General features: G+C 39.5%; 1 protein-coding gene across 1 annotated transcript; it reads right to left on the bottom strand.

Annotated features, from left to right (window-relative positions):
- Positions 1 to 1877: 1877 nt before the first annotated feature.
- col10a1a (collagen, type X, alpha 1a) lies at positions 1878 to 7083 on the bottom strand. Its single transcript, XM_053510457.1, has 3 exons — positions 6989 to 7083; positions 6591 to 6720; positions 1878 to 4230 (listed from the first exon to the last, which is right to left on the bottom strand). Exons 2-3 carry the CDS (start codon positions 6703 to 6705, stop codon positions 2390 to 2392), a joined length of 1956 nt encoding a protein of 651 aa, XP_053366432.1. The 5' UTR covers positions 6706 to 6720; positions 6989 to 7083; the 3' UTR covers positions 1878 to 2389.
- Positions 7084 to 16529: the final 9446 nt, after the last annotated feature.

The raw sequence follows: 16529 nt of genomic DNA, 5'->3' as shown, positions 1-16529 counted from the left end.
AAGTTCTTTCTTTATTATCAGTAAAAGAGCAAATTTAAGCCATAAGCATGTTAAAAAAAGTTATTGGTCAGTCATAAAGCAAAATAGAAGTTGCTGGGTGGAGTATAGCCAAGCAAGGTGCAGCCACAAGCCACAGGAACCTTAAGTAGACCCGTCATATGGAGACCCGGAGTCAGATAGACGATAAGAACACATTTTCCGGTTAGACGTTTGCATGCATATTTACCCAGACCCAGGCTGTAGGAAGTATCGTCATATGAGGAATTTGGAAGCTGTGATAAGGGGGCTGTTAGATGCAGAAAGAAACTTTACACAATATCAGAAAACCTGCTCTTTTAGGTAGAGATGAAGTGAGGGTGCCAATATCAGCAGGTCGTCGAAAGGCATTGTGGGTAATGTAGTAACCCTTTAAATGACATGCTCATGGCAGGTGTTTGAACTAAAAATAAATGTATTATTTATTAAGACTTAGATTACTGTCCATCAAGCTGTGACTATAGAAATGAGAACGCATTAGAACTGTGCACATTATTATAATGGCACTTTTTTATATGGGAGGGCTTTTTTATTGCAAATATTTTGACTTTTTAAGCATATTCAAACAAGACTTTTACAGTTCAGTGTTTTCCTTTGTTGTAACACACACAGTTCAAACTGATAAGTAATTTATTTTTATTTTTTTTAGTCTTGGTCAAATCAGGGGTTTTCCTGTGAGGACGGAAGACAGAATATTGCACAGTCCACGGGTCATCTAGGACTGAAGTCTGTGACCTTGTTGGTTGACATTTCAAGTGTAATTTGTTTCCTTACTTCCTTATTAAAACGTTCCTCCCTGAAGTAATTTTGTTCGCTGATATAAAAGGTTTCAGCCATAAATCAAACTGACCTGGTGATCTATTACAGAAATGGTTTTTATTTTTTTCTGTACAAAACCCATGTTTTAACCCGAGTTCTTTCTAAGAATAAATAAGATGACAACTGCGATGCTTTTAGCCTTCCCACGGCAGTTTAGGACATTTTTATACCATGTAATTTCTACACTCCCATAAGAACCCTCCATCTCAGCTGGAGACCACAAGAAGGGTGTGTTTTCACCCAATATTCCTGTTCCTGATGTTTTTTCTTTTTTTGCTAATCTAACGTCATCTCGTGCTTGTGGCTTTCACTTTGGTTGGCCAATGTTTCAGAAGGATGAACATTTGGTTGTTTGGTTGCTTTAGATTAGAGCACCTTTAAATTCCTTCCACCCGCAGGATCGTTCCATTCAACCACATGAAGGCGGTCCCTTAAGGTTCCTGTGGCTTGTGGCTGCACCTTGCTTGGGTATACTTCAACCAGCAGCTTCTATTTAACTGTCTGACCGACCAATAACTTTTTTTTTATAGCTTTGCTTACCAAGGGGCACTCCCCATATCTCCCTAAATATTTTGACTATTTACATAGACTCAACCCAGGGCAGGGAATAAACTCAATGGACTACACCAACACACAGTTAAATCTAATTAGAGATTTAAGTTAAAGGGTTTGGGTTAAAACTTGTTGATGGGGTAAAATTCTGTGATTTGTACACACAATTAGAATAATCAACCGATTTGGCAAGTGTAGATGTTATGGCATAAATGCACTCTTGATAACACACCAGTTCATCAGTGGAGCACCATGTACATATCCATTCACACCAGTGATCTGGAGTCCAATTCATCTATTTGGTGGTCTTGCATCACCATACAATTTAACAAACTGTTTGACAAGCATATTTCTTTCTTGATTACTGTAAATTTTAGCTTCTGTCTAGAATATTGTATTAGCTGGATGTGGTGCAAGATCTTATTTTTGGTTATGATAGCAAAACCAAATCACCAACACAACAAAGCAAATATCTTTAAGACAGTTTATTTTCATCATTATGGTTTACAAAGTACAGTTACGTTTCAATGCATAACATTTGGAATTATTTTGGATGGCTTTTACATTTTTGTAATAATCAGTATGACCATTTCACAAGATTTAAGTCAAAATCTAAATTGTCAGGAACATATTTTTTGTGTGTGTAATTAATAAGGAAACAAAAAAAAAAAAAAAGGAAATCACCATTTCAAATTAGAAAACAAAACCCAAAAAAAGTCAGGATAAGTAATCATTATTAAACTTCACATGCTTTCTCCACCTTAAAAGCAAACTAAGATGACTGTTTATGCATTTAACTGCCTTTATGTCCCTGATAGCCTGTTACATAAATTATGTCCTTCTTTTTGGCACCCACTGCTTGGGATTTTCAAGTCGTGATACTTCTATTTCTCAAAACCAAAGAGCATCCTGTTTGGACATTTATGTTGTTTGAGAAATAGTATGAAGGTTGAAAAAGTTATGGTATGGTTGAATAACTGCATCACGTAGAAGCAATCAGGAAACCACTGAAGGAGCAGTGGACATTATCAGCTGCAAAGACACCATTTGCCTCATCATTAGGAATCTGGAGATAAACTGTGTCCTGCTCATTAAGCTGAAGGACAGCACTGCCAGACATCTGGTCCAGGAAGCCCTTGTTGTACTCATCATAAGTAAACATAATTGGGTCTTCATTTTTGTACAGTGCTACCAAAGCATTAGCTCCATTCACATGCATGCTGTATGAAAAGAAATACACCCCAGGAACCTGGCAGGTAAAGACACCTGTCTCAGAATCATAATGATTCTCAGCATTGTAGATAATTTGTTCAAACTTAATAGGGCTACCAGCTGTAGGATAAGGTGTCGTAGTTAAGGCAGAAAAAGCGGACATTGGGCTCTTGACAAAAGGTTCACTGACAAAAGTTCCCTTAGTTTCTGCAAAAATAACTTCACCGGGAGGACCAGGTGGGCCGGGAGGACCAGGTGGTCCACTTTCACCAGGGACACCATCTGATCCAGCAGGTCCTGGTGGACCTTGAGGTCCAGGACTTCCTTTAGCAGTAAGTCCTGCAGGGCCAGGTGCACCTGGAAGACCAGGGTGACCTTTAGCTCCTGGTGCACCAGGTGCACCACTAGGACCAGTAGCTCCTCTTGCCCCTGGGGCACCTGCAGGCCCTGTTTCACCTGCTGGTCCAGCATGTCCTGTATGACCCTTGGGTCCAACAGGTCCAGTTGCTCCTGGAGCACCAGTTGCACCTGTTTCGCCAGGTTCTCCTTTGCTACCTGGAGCACCTGTAGCTCCCCTTGCTCCTTGTGGGCCTGTTGCACCTGGGTAGCCTGGTTTGCCTTCAGCTCCCTGTGCCCCCTGATCTCCCTTATGTCCCTTAAAACCTTGAGGGCCCATTGCACCTGTTTCACCCTTTTCACCTGTTGCTCCCTTCTCACCTGGGAAACCCCTTGGACCCTGAGAACCAGCTGGACCCACTGGGCCAGTTGCACCTGTGTAACCTGTTGGCCCTCTTGCTCCTGGCTCACCTTTCTGACCTGTTGCACCAGTGCTACCTACTGGACCTGTATCACCTTTTGCGCCAGGAGTACCTGGCTTACCATAACCTGGACTACCAGGAGCACCAGTTGCTCCTGTTGCACCCTGATGACCTTTAGGCCCTGTAGGACCTGGCAATCCTGGAGCACCATTTTCACCTGGTTTACCTGGCATTCCAACTCCAGGAGCTCCAGTGTGGCCTTTTGGTCCAGTTGGTCCCATAGGACCAGGTTCCCCATCACGACCAGGTGAACCTCCCTTACCTGGCTCACCTGGGTAGCCAGGTTTACCAGGTTTACCAACACCAGGCTGACCAGGTGCGCCTACAGGTCCCATGGGTCCAGTTGCACCAGTTTCACCTGGTGGCCCTTGAATGCCAATACCTCTGTCTCCTTTAAGTCCTGGTGCACCAGGAAGACCTGGATGTCCCTTAGTACCTGGCTCCCCCCTTGGTCCCATTGATCCAGGCAAACCAGCTGGTCCAGGTTTGCCACTAGCAGAAATACCGGCAGGCCCAGGGCTGCCAGAGGGTCCAGGAGCACCTCTTGGTCCCTGAGGACCAGGTGCACCGGGATCTCCTTTAACTCCAGGTGCACCATGTGCACCTGGTTTTCCAGGTCCACCTGGAGTGCCTGGCTTTCCAGGTGCCGAGTAGCCAGCAGGTCCGGGTGGGCCAGGTGGTCCCTGGGGACCTTCCAGTCCTTCAGCACTCTCGCCAGGGGGCCCAGGAGGTCCAGGAGGTCCAGGTTCACCTGGGGCACCTGGGGCACCTGGCTCTCCAGCTACAGAAACCACTGCAAAGAAAAAAAAAGGCATGTCATTGTGCATCATATAGACATTACAAGGGTAACAATTACGAATCTGGAGAAGAAAAGCCTAAATGCATTCTATTTTAAATCAGTATACTATACTGTTTAAATTTCTTGGAACTCTTACACAGGTTAAACACAATAGTACCCTGATAGTGTAGTACACCCTACCTGTGTTTTTTCTGTCCCTACTCCCAACACACTTGGTGCTGTTAATTAGCTAATTGGAATCAGGCAGCAGGGAAAACACTACAGTGTGCAGGCACGAGGAGGGGTATTCCCAGACCTGGGATGGGACGCTGTGGATTGTTGTGTGTATGAGATAATGAAATCATAGTTATTAGACCCTTCTGCTGTGGTATGTAGAAATCCTTTCAAATGGAAAGTGAAAGAACTTGGCTAAATAATGGTTATCGGTTTTGTATCTATATTTTAACTCAAACCTGTAATATTTGATTTGATGAGTATTGCTATGAGTGACGCTTTATTGCTCGTATTATATAAGGTTCACAAAAGGTTCACTGACAAAAGTTAGTGATATAAGGGGTAGCATTTGATTTAGAAATACACTGGGGATTCAGGTTCAGCTTTGACCCGAGGTGTTAAAGGAGACATATGGCTCATCTTATGTTAAGCAAGGTTAGACAAGTGGGTTCCTGGGCCATGCTAAGCTGGCCATCTGTATAATATTTGGGAAGACAGTGAAAATCTGAGGTTTAATATGCACTGGAAGATACTAATTGCTTTTGTACTGCTAAAGTAATGGAAAGGTTGTATGATCTTTTTGAAACCTAATACTTGGTAAAGTAAGTAAAGTATATGAGTTATCGACTGCTTTCCTCTCCTAGAGCTTCAGAAGAACTTGCTCAGTCAAAAGGTCTTGCTTCTATACTATATTACTTGCTATACTTGCTGGTGTTATAATTTATGATGTTTCCCTATCATTGCAAATATTGAATTATATCAAACAACAACTCTCTAACTTGCACAAGTAGCTTGTCACATTAGTTTAAAAAAATATATAAAAAGACTTTTCCTTACATCCTGCCATAATTCCAGGATCCACTTGGGTTCAACACAATATTATTAGACTGTATTTATGAATGAAATTGTGGGTCTCTGTTTTATGGCCGCTTTGATGTGGTGTCATCCACTGGTGTGCGAACTGCATCAGTCCCTGTGTCATTCTTACCAAAACAGCTGTGTGAGGTCTTGACTGGGACACACCCTGACAAATCATTTTTCAAGATGTGCAAAGTGAGGTATTGTAGAGAACAGCTAGGCCTCAAGTTAGTCTTAAAGTTTGCATTTCATACATCACAGATACAATATGCAGGTATTTAATTCCCAGATTGTGCCATCGTCCTGTAATAGATTCAGGCTGTTCGTAGAGATCAGAGTCAACCTGACTGAATGCAACACACCTGCTTCAGGTAATTTACGGCAGGAGGAAATTTATCAAGGAAGTTGGAGCTCCAGGAAATCGTTTAGTGTTCACAATTGTAAAGCTCATGCAATGAGAACTTGCATTCCTTTTTCTAGCATGAGTTTTTTTAAAGAATGCAATTCTTTTTTTTTTTATCTTTATTGATATACAGCAATACAGCAATAAGGAAATATTTTTTTCAATCTTTATTGCTGTATTTTATTTAGCAACCTATAGTGTTAAAAAGATACAATATAAATGGATAATTATGGGGAGTATATTATTAATAAACACATTATCATTATTATTATTATTATTATTATTATTAATATTATGTGAACAATATGTCAAATATTATATGATTTTAAAACAATGTAAGGGATCTAACAGAGAATTAGCTCCAAAAAGCTGTAAAACTATGTAAAAATAAATAAAGTTAAATAAAAGAAATTAAATCTTTAATATAATTTAAAGATTTACAATTTAACAGTTTAAATAATAAAATGTCTTCATGGTGTTCATTATTGTTCTAATGCAAGATTTAACTTTAGTTCATTTAGATTCGGCACAAAAGAATTCGCAACTAAGCACATGCCCTTTATAAATGGCACAGATAATTCAGAAGCTTGCTGAAATAAATGTCTTTTTCTTTAAGTTTGCAATATTAAGTTATATAAAAAAAAACCTGCCTTTTATGATACATTACATTAGTTCATTTAATTTGAAACTAGTTCTAATAAATGCAATTCAATGGAGTTAAAGCCTACAGTACTAAACCTGTGCCAATATTCTAATCAGGAGGCAAGGCGGCTCTCGTCACTGGACGAATTTGTGCATCGCAGTAACCAATCGCTGCACCGCGCTTACAACGTGGACTCAAAAACCATGCCATGCTTGTTAGCTTTTAAGTTGAACTTACCATGACCTTTCACGGCGTAAGGAGCCTTCATCACTTTCTTCACCATATATCTCTCGCCATGGCCGGCAACCAGGGCCACCAGAAAAAGGAGGATGCTTGCTACACGTAGGTCCATTTTCTGAGGTTAAATCTGTGTGGTGGTGGAGGAGAGTCAAGTTAGATGGTGATGAGAAACAGCAGTGAAATTTTTCTATGCAAATAAAGTTTTAAAATCATCTAAAATATAAGAAGGAGCGGAAAGATATCTGTTTCAGAATAAAAATCAAATCTTTGAAATGTTAAAGTATATACAGATAAATACAATGATATTCTCCAAAACCTGCCCTTGAGTTCTTAAAGTCAGGCCCAGGTTAAGGAGAGAGAGAGAGAGAGAGAGAGAGAGAATACAGGATACATACTGGCATGCTTGGGTTCCAAATAAATAAAGTTAGCACCACTGGAGCTCCCACAGCTGTATATCCTCTCAGTTCGAGCACCTTAGAGCATCTGCTGCTCTCTGGCACAACAGTCAGGGTTTTTATACTGTATGTGGCCCATGTCTCATTAAAAAGCACCCACCACACCAGTCCCTCCTCCTCTCAGCTCCACTGTAATTAAGAGACAGAGCCGTCCAATCTCGGCACGGCACTTGTTTGCTCCTAAGACCCATGATTAGTTTCCACTCATTACTAAAAAAGATTCTAGGAAGAAATATGTGTTGAGAAATCTGTTTAGTGTGTATAAAGTTATCTTCATATCAGATCTATTCCATGTGAATCTTTTCCTGTTCAGAACAACAATTATTTTTACTGAAAAGCAAGAGAGGACGTGATATATAAAAGAAAGAAAAATATATTAAAGAATCACATATAAGCATGATTAAAAGTAGATAGATATGTTAGTGCATATAAATTGTAAGTTACTTAGAAACTTCCATGGAATTATACAAAGGGTGTTCAAGTCAATGTGGGACTTTTTATTGTGCAGAATAACAAAACACAGTTCTAGGAATAAAAACTCTCTGTATTTCTCGAAATAATCCGCTGCTACACTAATGCACTTATCCCAGTGTTTCACTTGTGCTTGGACACCATCAAGGTAGAAATTTTTCTCTGTATACCGGAGCCATGATCGGTTCGCATGCTTTACGTCTGAAACACTGTGCAGAACCAAACGTGCAGAAATGGTTTGGAGCGAGGTCACGACGTGACACGAGGTCCGAGTCGGGTTCCTGTAATATGCAAGTGGTGCAGTGGGCAGGACGAGGTGCTGCACTGGTCTATAAAAACAGAATATCTCTAGTGATCAAACCAGGCTGTTTATTTTTTACCGTGCTGGGAGTCTTGAAGTCCCGGTTTGACTTGAACACCCCATGTACAGTACATATAACTTAATGTGCTGTTATTGGATATAAATGTTTCTGTAAACATATTCACATTCGACATTATGCTGAATTTATCATTATATCTGAAATAGAAATTTTTTGTTTTTTTTTTTAAAAAGGTGCTGTCGTCTATACATAGCCCCAACATTTCCAATTTCACCCTCTTCTAAAAAAACTTTTCACCTTTATTGACTGTCTGGTTCACTTCAAACATCCCCCCCCCCCTCCCCCCAACCAGAAGGCAAATAAAAGCACAAGGATTTTACAGCTGGCTGATGCTTTGAGTCTGACGCTTTCATTTATTTTTTTTTTCACTTTTTTGCAACAATCACGACTCAACCTAATAAGCCTCCTGACCATCAGTCAACACACATCGCTTTCTTCCTTTCCCTTTTGGACGACTCTTTGCTCGGTTTGTGTGTACGGGGTATAGTGAGGCCTTCATTAAATCCACTATTTCAGGCCTAGTAGTTTATAGTGCCATACTTGTGTATTTTTAAAAGTGCTTCTCCCTAGAAGCAGCTAGTAAAAGATATAAACAGGTTGTCTGGAACATACATCTGTCTTTGAGTGCTGCTAGAGGAGGAAGTATCATAGATGGCCACCAGGGGGCACACTGTAAGAGCTTTAAACATGGAAGCTTGTTCAGTGTCGGACTGGGTTTGCAGGCTTTTTTTTTTTTTTTTTAATGCTGCTTCATTCCATAAATCAGTTCCTTTTTTATTACATTTTAAGCCCACATTTGATTTGTTGCATGTTCTCTGGAGCGTCTTTAATGTTTTTTTTTTTTCAGGCTATGTGGCACACACACACACAAACACACACACATCAATGACATGATCGTGACAAGCTGAGTGTAAATCTTTTCACATATAATGACACCTGTAAAAAAAAAAAAATAAATCATAAGGGTTGAAACTTCATCCACGTCTACGGTGCACCGTCTGCGCGTCTCTTCGCGTCTCAGGTTATAAAGTGGAAAGATCTTGCGTGGAAATTCCCCGCTCCTCAGATGATGCAGAATTTCTGCCACGCTAAGGTATTATTAACCACCCCCCCTAGACATGAAACTCCTTTCAGCATACACAATTTTCAGAATTAGACTCAATCAAGTGTAATTTTCCAAAGTGCCGTCTCAGCGTACCGTGTAGTTATGTAATATAAATAGCCTCATAAGTATTGTTCGAGCACGCTCTGCCTGTGCACCGAGCTCCTGGACTTTATTTTGCACACCGTAGCGCTGCCTGATAATGAGACAGATTTTACAAGGACAGGCCTGGAATCAAATTGCGTAAAAGACAAAAAGGAATTGCAGCAGCATCGAGCGCCTGATTACGACTCTCACTGTCAGGGCCTGATTTCTGCCAATATTTCTGCCACTTTTTTGTTGTTGTTGTTTGTTTTCACGTTGCGTGTGAATCGTCTATTCCCTATTGCTTGTGCCATCTCTGCCTGCAAACCTGCTCCTTTTCAACTATCTTTATGTTTACAACCCACAACGGAGGTTTGAGACTCAAAATGCGACTAACATTTAGTTTAATGATAGACCAGACCCGGGTGGAGTCTGGCCTATTTTCTTTCTTTCTTTTTTTTATTTTTTTTATGTTTGTTGCTTCATTTTTTTTGTCTTCATTTTGCATAAAAGCTGTGAAATAAAAGCAGGAACAAGCAGCATGTTTTCCTCCAAGCAAAAACAATTAACATACCAAACGCAAAGCAGAAAGGAAATGTGGAGCAGCACTTTTTTTGTTTATTTTCTTTTTTAATCACGCATGCAAATGGCACGCATAATCAAACGTAATGCATTTAGGTATTCTGAGCGCTTTGCAGTTTGGCCCTGGATGCATAAATAAGTGAAATGTCTAGTTAGGAGTGCCATATGTGAATGTGCAGAAGTCATTACTGCTCTCGAGCTCTTTCTTGTGGTTGCCGTCCCCTTTTATAATCACCATTAGAGGTCACAGTAATTGTCAGCGTAGATGTGCGATTTTACTGCATACTATCTAAAGTCCATAAACGTGCACCAGACACCAGTATAGTAATAAGTAACACAGCACATGTTCAGTTCCGTATTTAAAAAATACATCGGGGTTACAAAGTGGCAAAAAAATCTGCAAGGACAGGAGAGTGTGTCGGGATGAGTTATCCAGGTAACAACCCTGATAACAAGCCAGTGCTGGTTTGTTAAAAGCCCGCATAACCGCTGTGGAATACCGTCAACGAACTTACCCGAACTTAACCTTGATGGGACAGTATTTCCGACATGTTCTGGACCAAAATATGCAGTTGGTACGAATTCGGCACAAAATTAAAAAGCTGCCGAATCATTAGTCGTGGTTGCTGGCATTTTTGGCTTAAGTGAAAAATTCCACAGAAACCTTTAAACTTGCAACAACCGGCTCTTATGTGCCCAAGAATCTAGAGTCTTTAAGGATTTTCTGGTTGTCTGTTTAAGGAAACACTTAACATTTGGGTGTTCCCCCGGGCAAAAAAATCCTGAAAATGTAAAAGATTTCAAGATTTCGGAAAAAAAAAAAAAAAAACGTAGCCCAGACACAACAAGTCAAAAATTCAGACACACCACCTAACTCCTAATGATCGTTTCTGATTTTTATCTGTTCCTACACTGTAAAACGATCCTGAAGGCGTTTATCCAAAATATACAATAATCTCCTCTGAACAGTTGATATTGTGATGTATATCTGCTACTTCTGCTCTGTAAAGCTTCATATGGGCTCTAATCTGAGCTGCTGGTTGTTAATTGGTGACTTCTGAGGCTGGTGACTCTAAATGAACTTCTCCTCTGCAGCAGAGCTCAGTTTGGGTCTTCATGAGACACAGTTTCATCATGGAGCTCGATGGGTTTTACAAACGCACTCGACACGATACTACTGTTCTTACAAGAACTGTTCCAGAACAGGTGATGTTCATGTTTTAAAACAACAACCGACTTTTGTTGTTTTTGTTGTTGTTTACTTACCTAATGCCATATGAGTTATTATACGGTAGTTCTGAAAAAAAAATCCAATATTGTTCTTGAACATAGAAAATAAATAACAAAACAAAAAACATTGAATTAGAAGGCGTGTCCAAACGTTTTTGAGCGGCACTGGATAAGTTTTTTCTTCAAAATATACAAAATTTCATTTTATACAAAACTCTGTTTGTCCATCAGCATCAGAAATAAAAAATTCAGATGAGTTTGACAAAGACACAGAGTCTAGCAGGTCCATTTGCTGCCGAGTGTTGTTGAACAGTCTGACGCGTGTTATGTGACTTATCGTGTGTAACACTGGAATAGCGGCGGCAGCAATTCTCAAATCGAGGTATTGAATTTGCCTGTCTTGTCCTGTCATTATCAGTCTTGGCCTTCCAGATCTAGGGAACTCAGTAGTGGAACTAGTTGTTGGGAATCTGTTCCATAGCTTGGAAATGATGATGAATCCCTGGCAACTACAAACCACCTGGTGATGTCATGTGTTGCACCAAGCTGAAGCGTTCCACTGGCCCTGCTAGCGTTGTCTAAACGTGAAGTATGAAGACAAATGCATAATCGTTTTTTCCCCTTACTTTTGATTGCAAGACATGTAAGCTGGACATAATCACATGGCAAATTTGATCCATGTGCATGAAAGAAGATGCAAGTTGCGCTCACCTTTTTCCTTACCTGTGATCTTGATGAAACAAGGCCAAGAAACTTAATTATAAATTCCATTTCAGTTTTTTCTTAACAGTACAAATGTGTATTGTGAGTCAAAAGTGAACAAAAGTTTGTTCCATAATCTCCTCCAAATACATTTTAAACTGAACCTAAAACCTCAGATCTGGTCATTGACAATGTGTCATAACATTATGTGCCAATGAATCTAAAACAAAGGTTTTTTGATTGTCTGGCACATAATAATCAGTTGTGGCAACACCAAATATATTTTATTTGCCATTCAAATGGATCCTATAAAAGGTCTATATAGAACCTTACAAATTTCCCTAGCAGGAGGAAGTTTTACCCTGTCAAGAAGGACAACAAGAAAACCATGATATGGTTAAAGGTTTTGGATTAATGGCCACATTAATTGGATCCCTAGAGGTCAGGTTTAAGATTTCTGTAAAATTTGTAACCTGACACCAATGATGCCCAAACACAGCAACCATTATGTAATGGTTCTTCGGTATTTCAATTGGGCAGAACTTTAAATCTTGGTACATGAACTTCCTGAATTCGGTTCTTCATCAAGGTGCACAATACACCTGCAATTCAGTCAACTGAGTCATCTGGACTTTTAACATGAAATCTGTCCACTTTTGGCAAACAGTGCATTGGTTAAGTTAGGTTAGGCTTAGGTTTATCATCATTCGACATGTTAGACATAAAGGAACGAAAATTGTTACCCAGAACCAGCATTCGACACTGAAGAAGAATCTCAGTTCTCACAACTGGTATCTAGAACTGGTTCTAGAAACGTAAAGTTGTTAATTTAAGAGAGCCTTTATTTAAGGATCTCCATGGAATCCTAAAGGTTCTGTAGAATCCTAAACCTGTCTTTATTGGTAACACCAAGTGTCTTGTGGGCCAAAAGTTGCTGAACATGAGAACATGCTTCGCTACCTAAAAAAGTTTCCAAGAAAAGGGCTTTTAAAAGGCTGTAAAGAATGTAAACCAAACTATATATAGTCTCATATACCATTATATGTTTCAGAAATCTTACATTTTGTGATTTTGGAGATTCAATAACATTCAATGCAAGCAAAATCAATATGTGCATAAATACAAAATACATAAACAAATCATGTAATGCTAACGCTGATGATGAAAATGTCTAAAGCGTTATCCAAATAAATGACATCACACAGTAAAGGCTGATGATTCATTCTTGGAATTTGTATTGCCAATACGTGTACATGTCAGATCATTCTAATATGGTAGGTAAATTGAAATACCCCCTTAAAAATAAACTTAAATTAAAGTCTTGTTTAGGGCTGGTGTGTGAGCAAGCTACTTTTTAAAATGCAATTAACTAAGCTACAATTAAATTTAAATTTAGGCTGCTCTTAAGACAAGCTGCTGAATGAAAAGTAAAAATCAAAATCTAAAATTTAGCCAAAATGTGTCAAGGATGAGCCTTAACTCTAAACGCCAGGATGGTCCCACCTGCCTACGTACATCTGCATTTATTCCACTGAATGCTGAAAATACCAATCAGCACCGCAGTCGAAGTTTATTTCTTGGACTTGCATTAACCTTGAGTCGTCTGTGCTCCAAGCAACAGAATTGAAACCAATACTGGGAGAAGTTATAAATGTTTATCCTAAACCGCTCCTGATTGCAGCAGTAATTGATTCAATTAAATTATTGCTGGAATTACTGAATCTGGACCACGTCTGTTAGTGCTGCAACTATTTAAACAGCTCTACAACTATTTAAAGCTAAATGCATTATACAAATGATGTATTTCTTTCCTGACCAGTGTATGATTTGAGCAATGCCTGGAAAACCAGATCAGTCATGCTAATTCTGTATTTCAGGACCCAAGCGTAGATATTTCTGGTTTTTGCCTGCCGGTAAGCAATGATCTCCCACACCCAAGAGGAGAACAAGTTGTAATTGCTGGTTAATGCAAGATGCAGCAGGCATGGAGAGTTTGCGCTAAAGATATCTCATCTAGATTGGGAAACAAATTTAAGCTTTCAATAAACTCAGTCCACCACTAAGAGCCGGTTTGAGTTTTATGAATGGAAGGTTGCACGGGCCCCTCGCAAACTGATTGTTGGGGAAATTACAGGGTCGTATTTGGAAACGTATCCGGAAGTACGGCCCGTCTCAGGGGTGGTATTCATGAGCGGAGGATGTGTAACCCCTAATGCAGCCCTCATTACACTGGGACATGCATCATGGGTAAAATAATAGTCATGGAACTTATGGTGACGCTCAGGCTGTGTACTAACTCACACGCTGACCGTGCATGTAGTCGTTAACTCAGTAATGACTGTTTAGTTGAAAGCTGAAGAACCAAAACATAGAGGCAATCATGAGCAATAAGGGAATTGCTGAGCAAACAGACCAACTGATGTTAATGAGGCAACTGTGGATCGTAAAAAAAAAAACCTTCTATAAACTAAGGTGTGCCCAGATTATACCTTGGAAGATCTCGTATAGTTCCTGAGGTGTCAACTATTGTGAAGAACTTTTCTGTATAGGCCGTACGCCTGATTGTTTTTGCTAGAAAAGGATTTGTTGCCTTTTTCCTCGTTCGATGTTATGGCAAAATGTTAAACTAAATAACTTGACACAGCGCTGATCGGTTTTGATCAGTAACCGACATCATGACCCATGCAGCCTTTAAAGCTCAGGGCATTTAAGCCATCATTCGTTTTGCTGTTGTTGTTGTTTTTTTTTTTTAATAAACAAAAACTTTGACATCATTTCATAGTCTAACAACATCGCCAATCCTCACTTAAATAATCTCAAATGTTAACAAGATGTGTAAAAACTAACTAATGTTAATTATGGAGATGGTTCCAATAATGGAGATGGTTCCAGTCATAATGACAATTTGCTGTTAAAAAGGCCACCATGTTCACCTGACTTAACACCTTGTGATTTTTCCCATGAGACTACGTGAGGAGACTGTCCTACAAGCCTAAAGGAACTCAACCAGAGAAGAGTTAAGGCGCTGGAGAATGTTACGCAAGATATGCTATAGTGTGTTCGGCAGGAGCTGGACTACAGACTTGACGTGTGTCGTGTCACAGGCAGTGCGTACTGTACTGTATATTGAACATTTGTGCAGCTTTGTGAAATCGGTTATAAAAATCTATATCCATTTGAATACTGTTGGAATTTTGAAAAATAATCATATTATTTTTCAACATGAATATTTAATTTTATTTCCCAAGGACACTCAGATATTCATATTTCAAATGATATAAAATTCTTTGGGACATCCTGTATATAGGGTTCAGGATTGTGCAGTATAGAGCAGACAAATAAGAAATATGAAAAACTGAATTTTAGCTCAGTTATACAAACATGTCACATAGGCAAAGAAATAGAATTTTTTTTGGTTGTTTCTCTGATAAAAAAAACGGTATTTTTTTTAGTTCTATATTTTTGCATTCCAATATTCCTTTATAAAAGGAATGATAACTTGTTCTCTGTAACATATCTAAAAAACAAAACAAAACAAAAAACACAATTTAAATCCTCTCCATTAAGACACCCCAGCAAGGCTTCCATATAAGCAGGTTTTTCTAATCGTCATTGACCCATGCTATGTTGCTGGTGCAGATCTGTGCCACTTGGGTTTTCATGACAACTGCTTCTTACTTCTAATTCCCTCTTCAACTTCAATTTTCCTTAACTATCAAGGGCAAAGTGGATTCTGGAAGGCTAGAAATTACATCACAAGAATCAATGAAGATCTTTGGCACTATTCTCAGTGGATCAATCTGTAACTGTTGAACTTATAGATGGTGATATAAGGTTCTTTCTGTTGCTGACGACAGGAATTCTGCAAAATCAGACAGATAAAAGCCTAGATAGATAGATAGATAGATAGATAGAGGGTTTGAACAGTTAAACTGCCCAATTTTAGTGTTGGAGATTTCATGGCTAAATTTGACCAGCCTGGTGGCTGATCTTCATTGATTGCACATTTCACCAGTAAGAGCAGAGTGTGAAGGTTTAATTAGCAGAGTAATAGCACACTTTGGCTTAAAATATTGCAATGCACAGAAACTTATGGGTGACATATCAGAGTTCAAAAGAGGACAAATTGTTGATGCGCGTCTCGCAGGCACATCTGTGACCAAGACAGCAAGTCTTTGTGATGTATCAAAAGACATTGGTAACCAGAGTAACGTCAGCATACCACCAAGAAGGACGAACCACATTCAACAGGAGTAACTGTGGACGCAAGAGGAAGCCGTCTGAAAGGGATGCCCGGGGTGTCTAACCCGGATTGTATCCAAAAAAACATAAAAACCACAGCTGCCCAACTCACTGCTGAATTAAATGTGCACCTCAACTCTCCTGTTTTCACTGAGCTCCACAGGGTCAATGTACATGGCCGATCTGCTAGAGCCAAACTTTTGGTCACTCGTGCCAATGCCAAAGTCGGTTTCAATGGTGTTCATGATTCAACAATAAGAAAGAGACGATTTGGCATCCATGGGAGAGTTCCAAGGCCAAAGCCACTGCTGACCAAAAATAACACAAAGGCTTGTCTTACGTTTGCTAAAAAACATCTTGATTATCCCCACTGTGGTCAAATATTCTGTGGACTGATGAGACAACAGTTGAACCTTTTGGAAGGTGTGCATACCGTTTCATCTGGCATAAAATTAACGCAGTGTTTCATATAAGAACTTCATACCAACGGTCAAACATGGTGGTGGTAGTATGATGGTCTGGAGCTGCTTTGCCATAATTGATGTAACCATGAATTCTTTCTGTCAACTCTAGTAAACCTTCTTTGGACCAAATACCACTTTAAAAACTGTGCACACAAACCAGGGAACTTTTTTAGCTTTTTCTATTCACTGAGTAAAATTGCCCCAAATTTTGTTTCCCTTTATAA

The sequence above is a fragment of the Clarias gariepinus genome, chromosome 13 (genome assembly GCF_024256425.1).
Source record: "Clarias gariepinus isolate MV-2021 ecotype Netherlands chromosome 13, CGAR_prim_01v2, whole genome shotgun sequence".
In the NCBI taxonomy this organism is placed as follows: domain Eukaryota; kingdom Metazoa; phylum Chordata; class Actinopteri; order Siluriformes; family Clariidae; genus Clarias; species Clarias gariepinus.
Note: the sequence above shows the minus strand (reverse complement) of the source record. Positions and strands in the feature narration are given on the sequence as shown.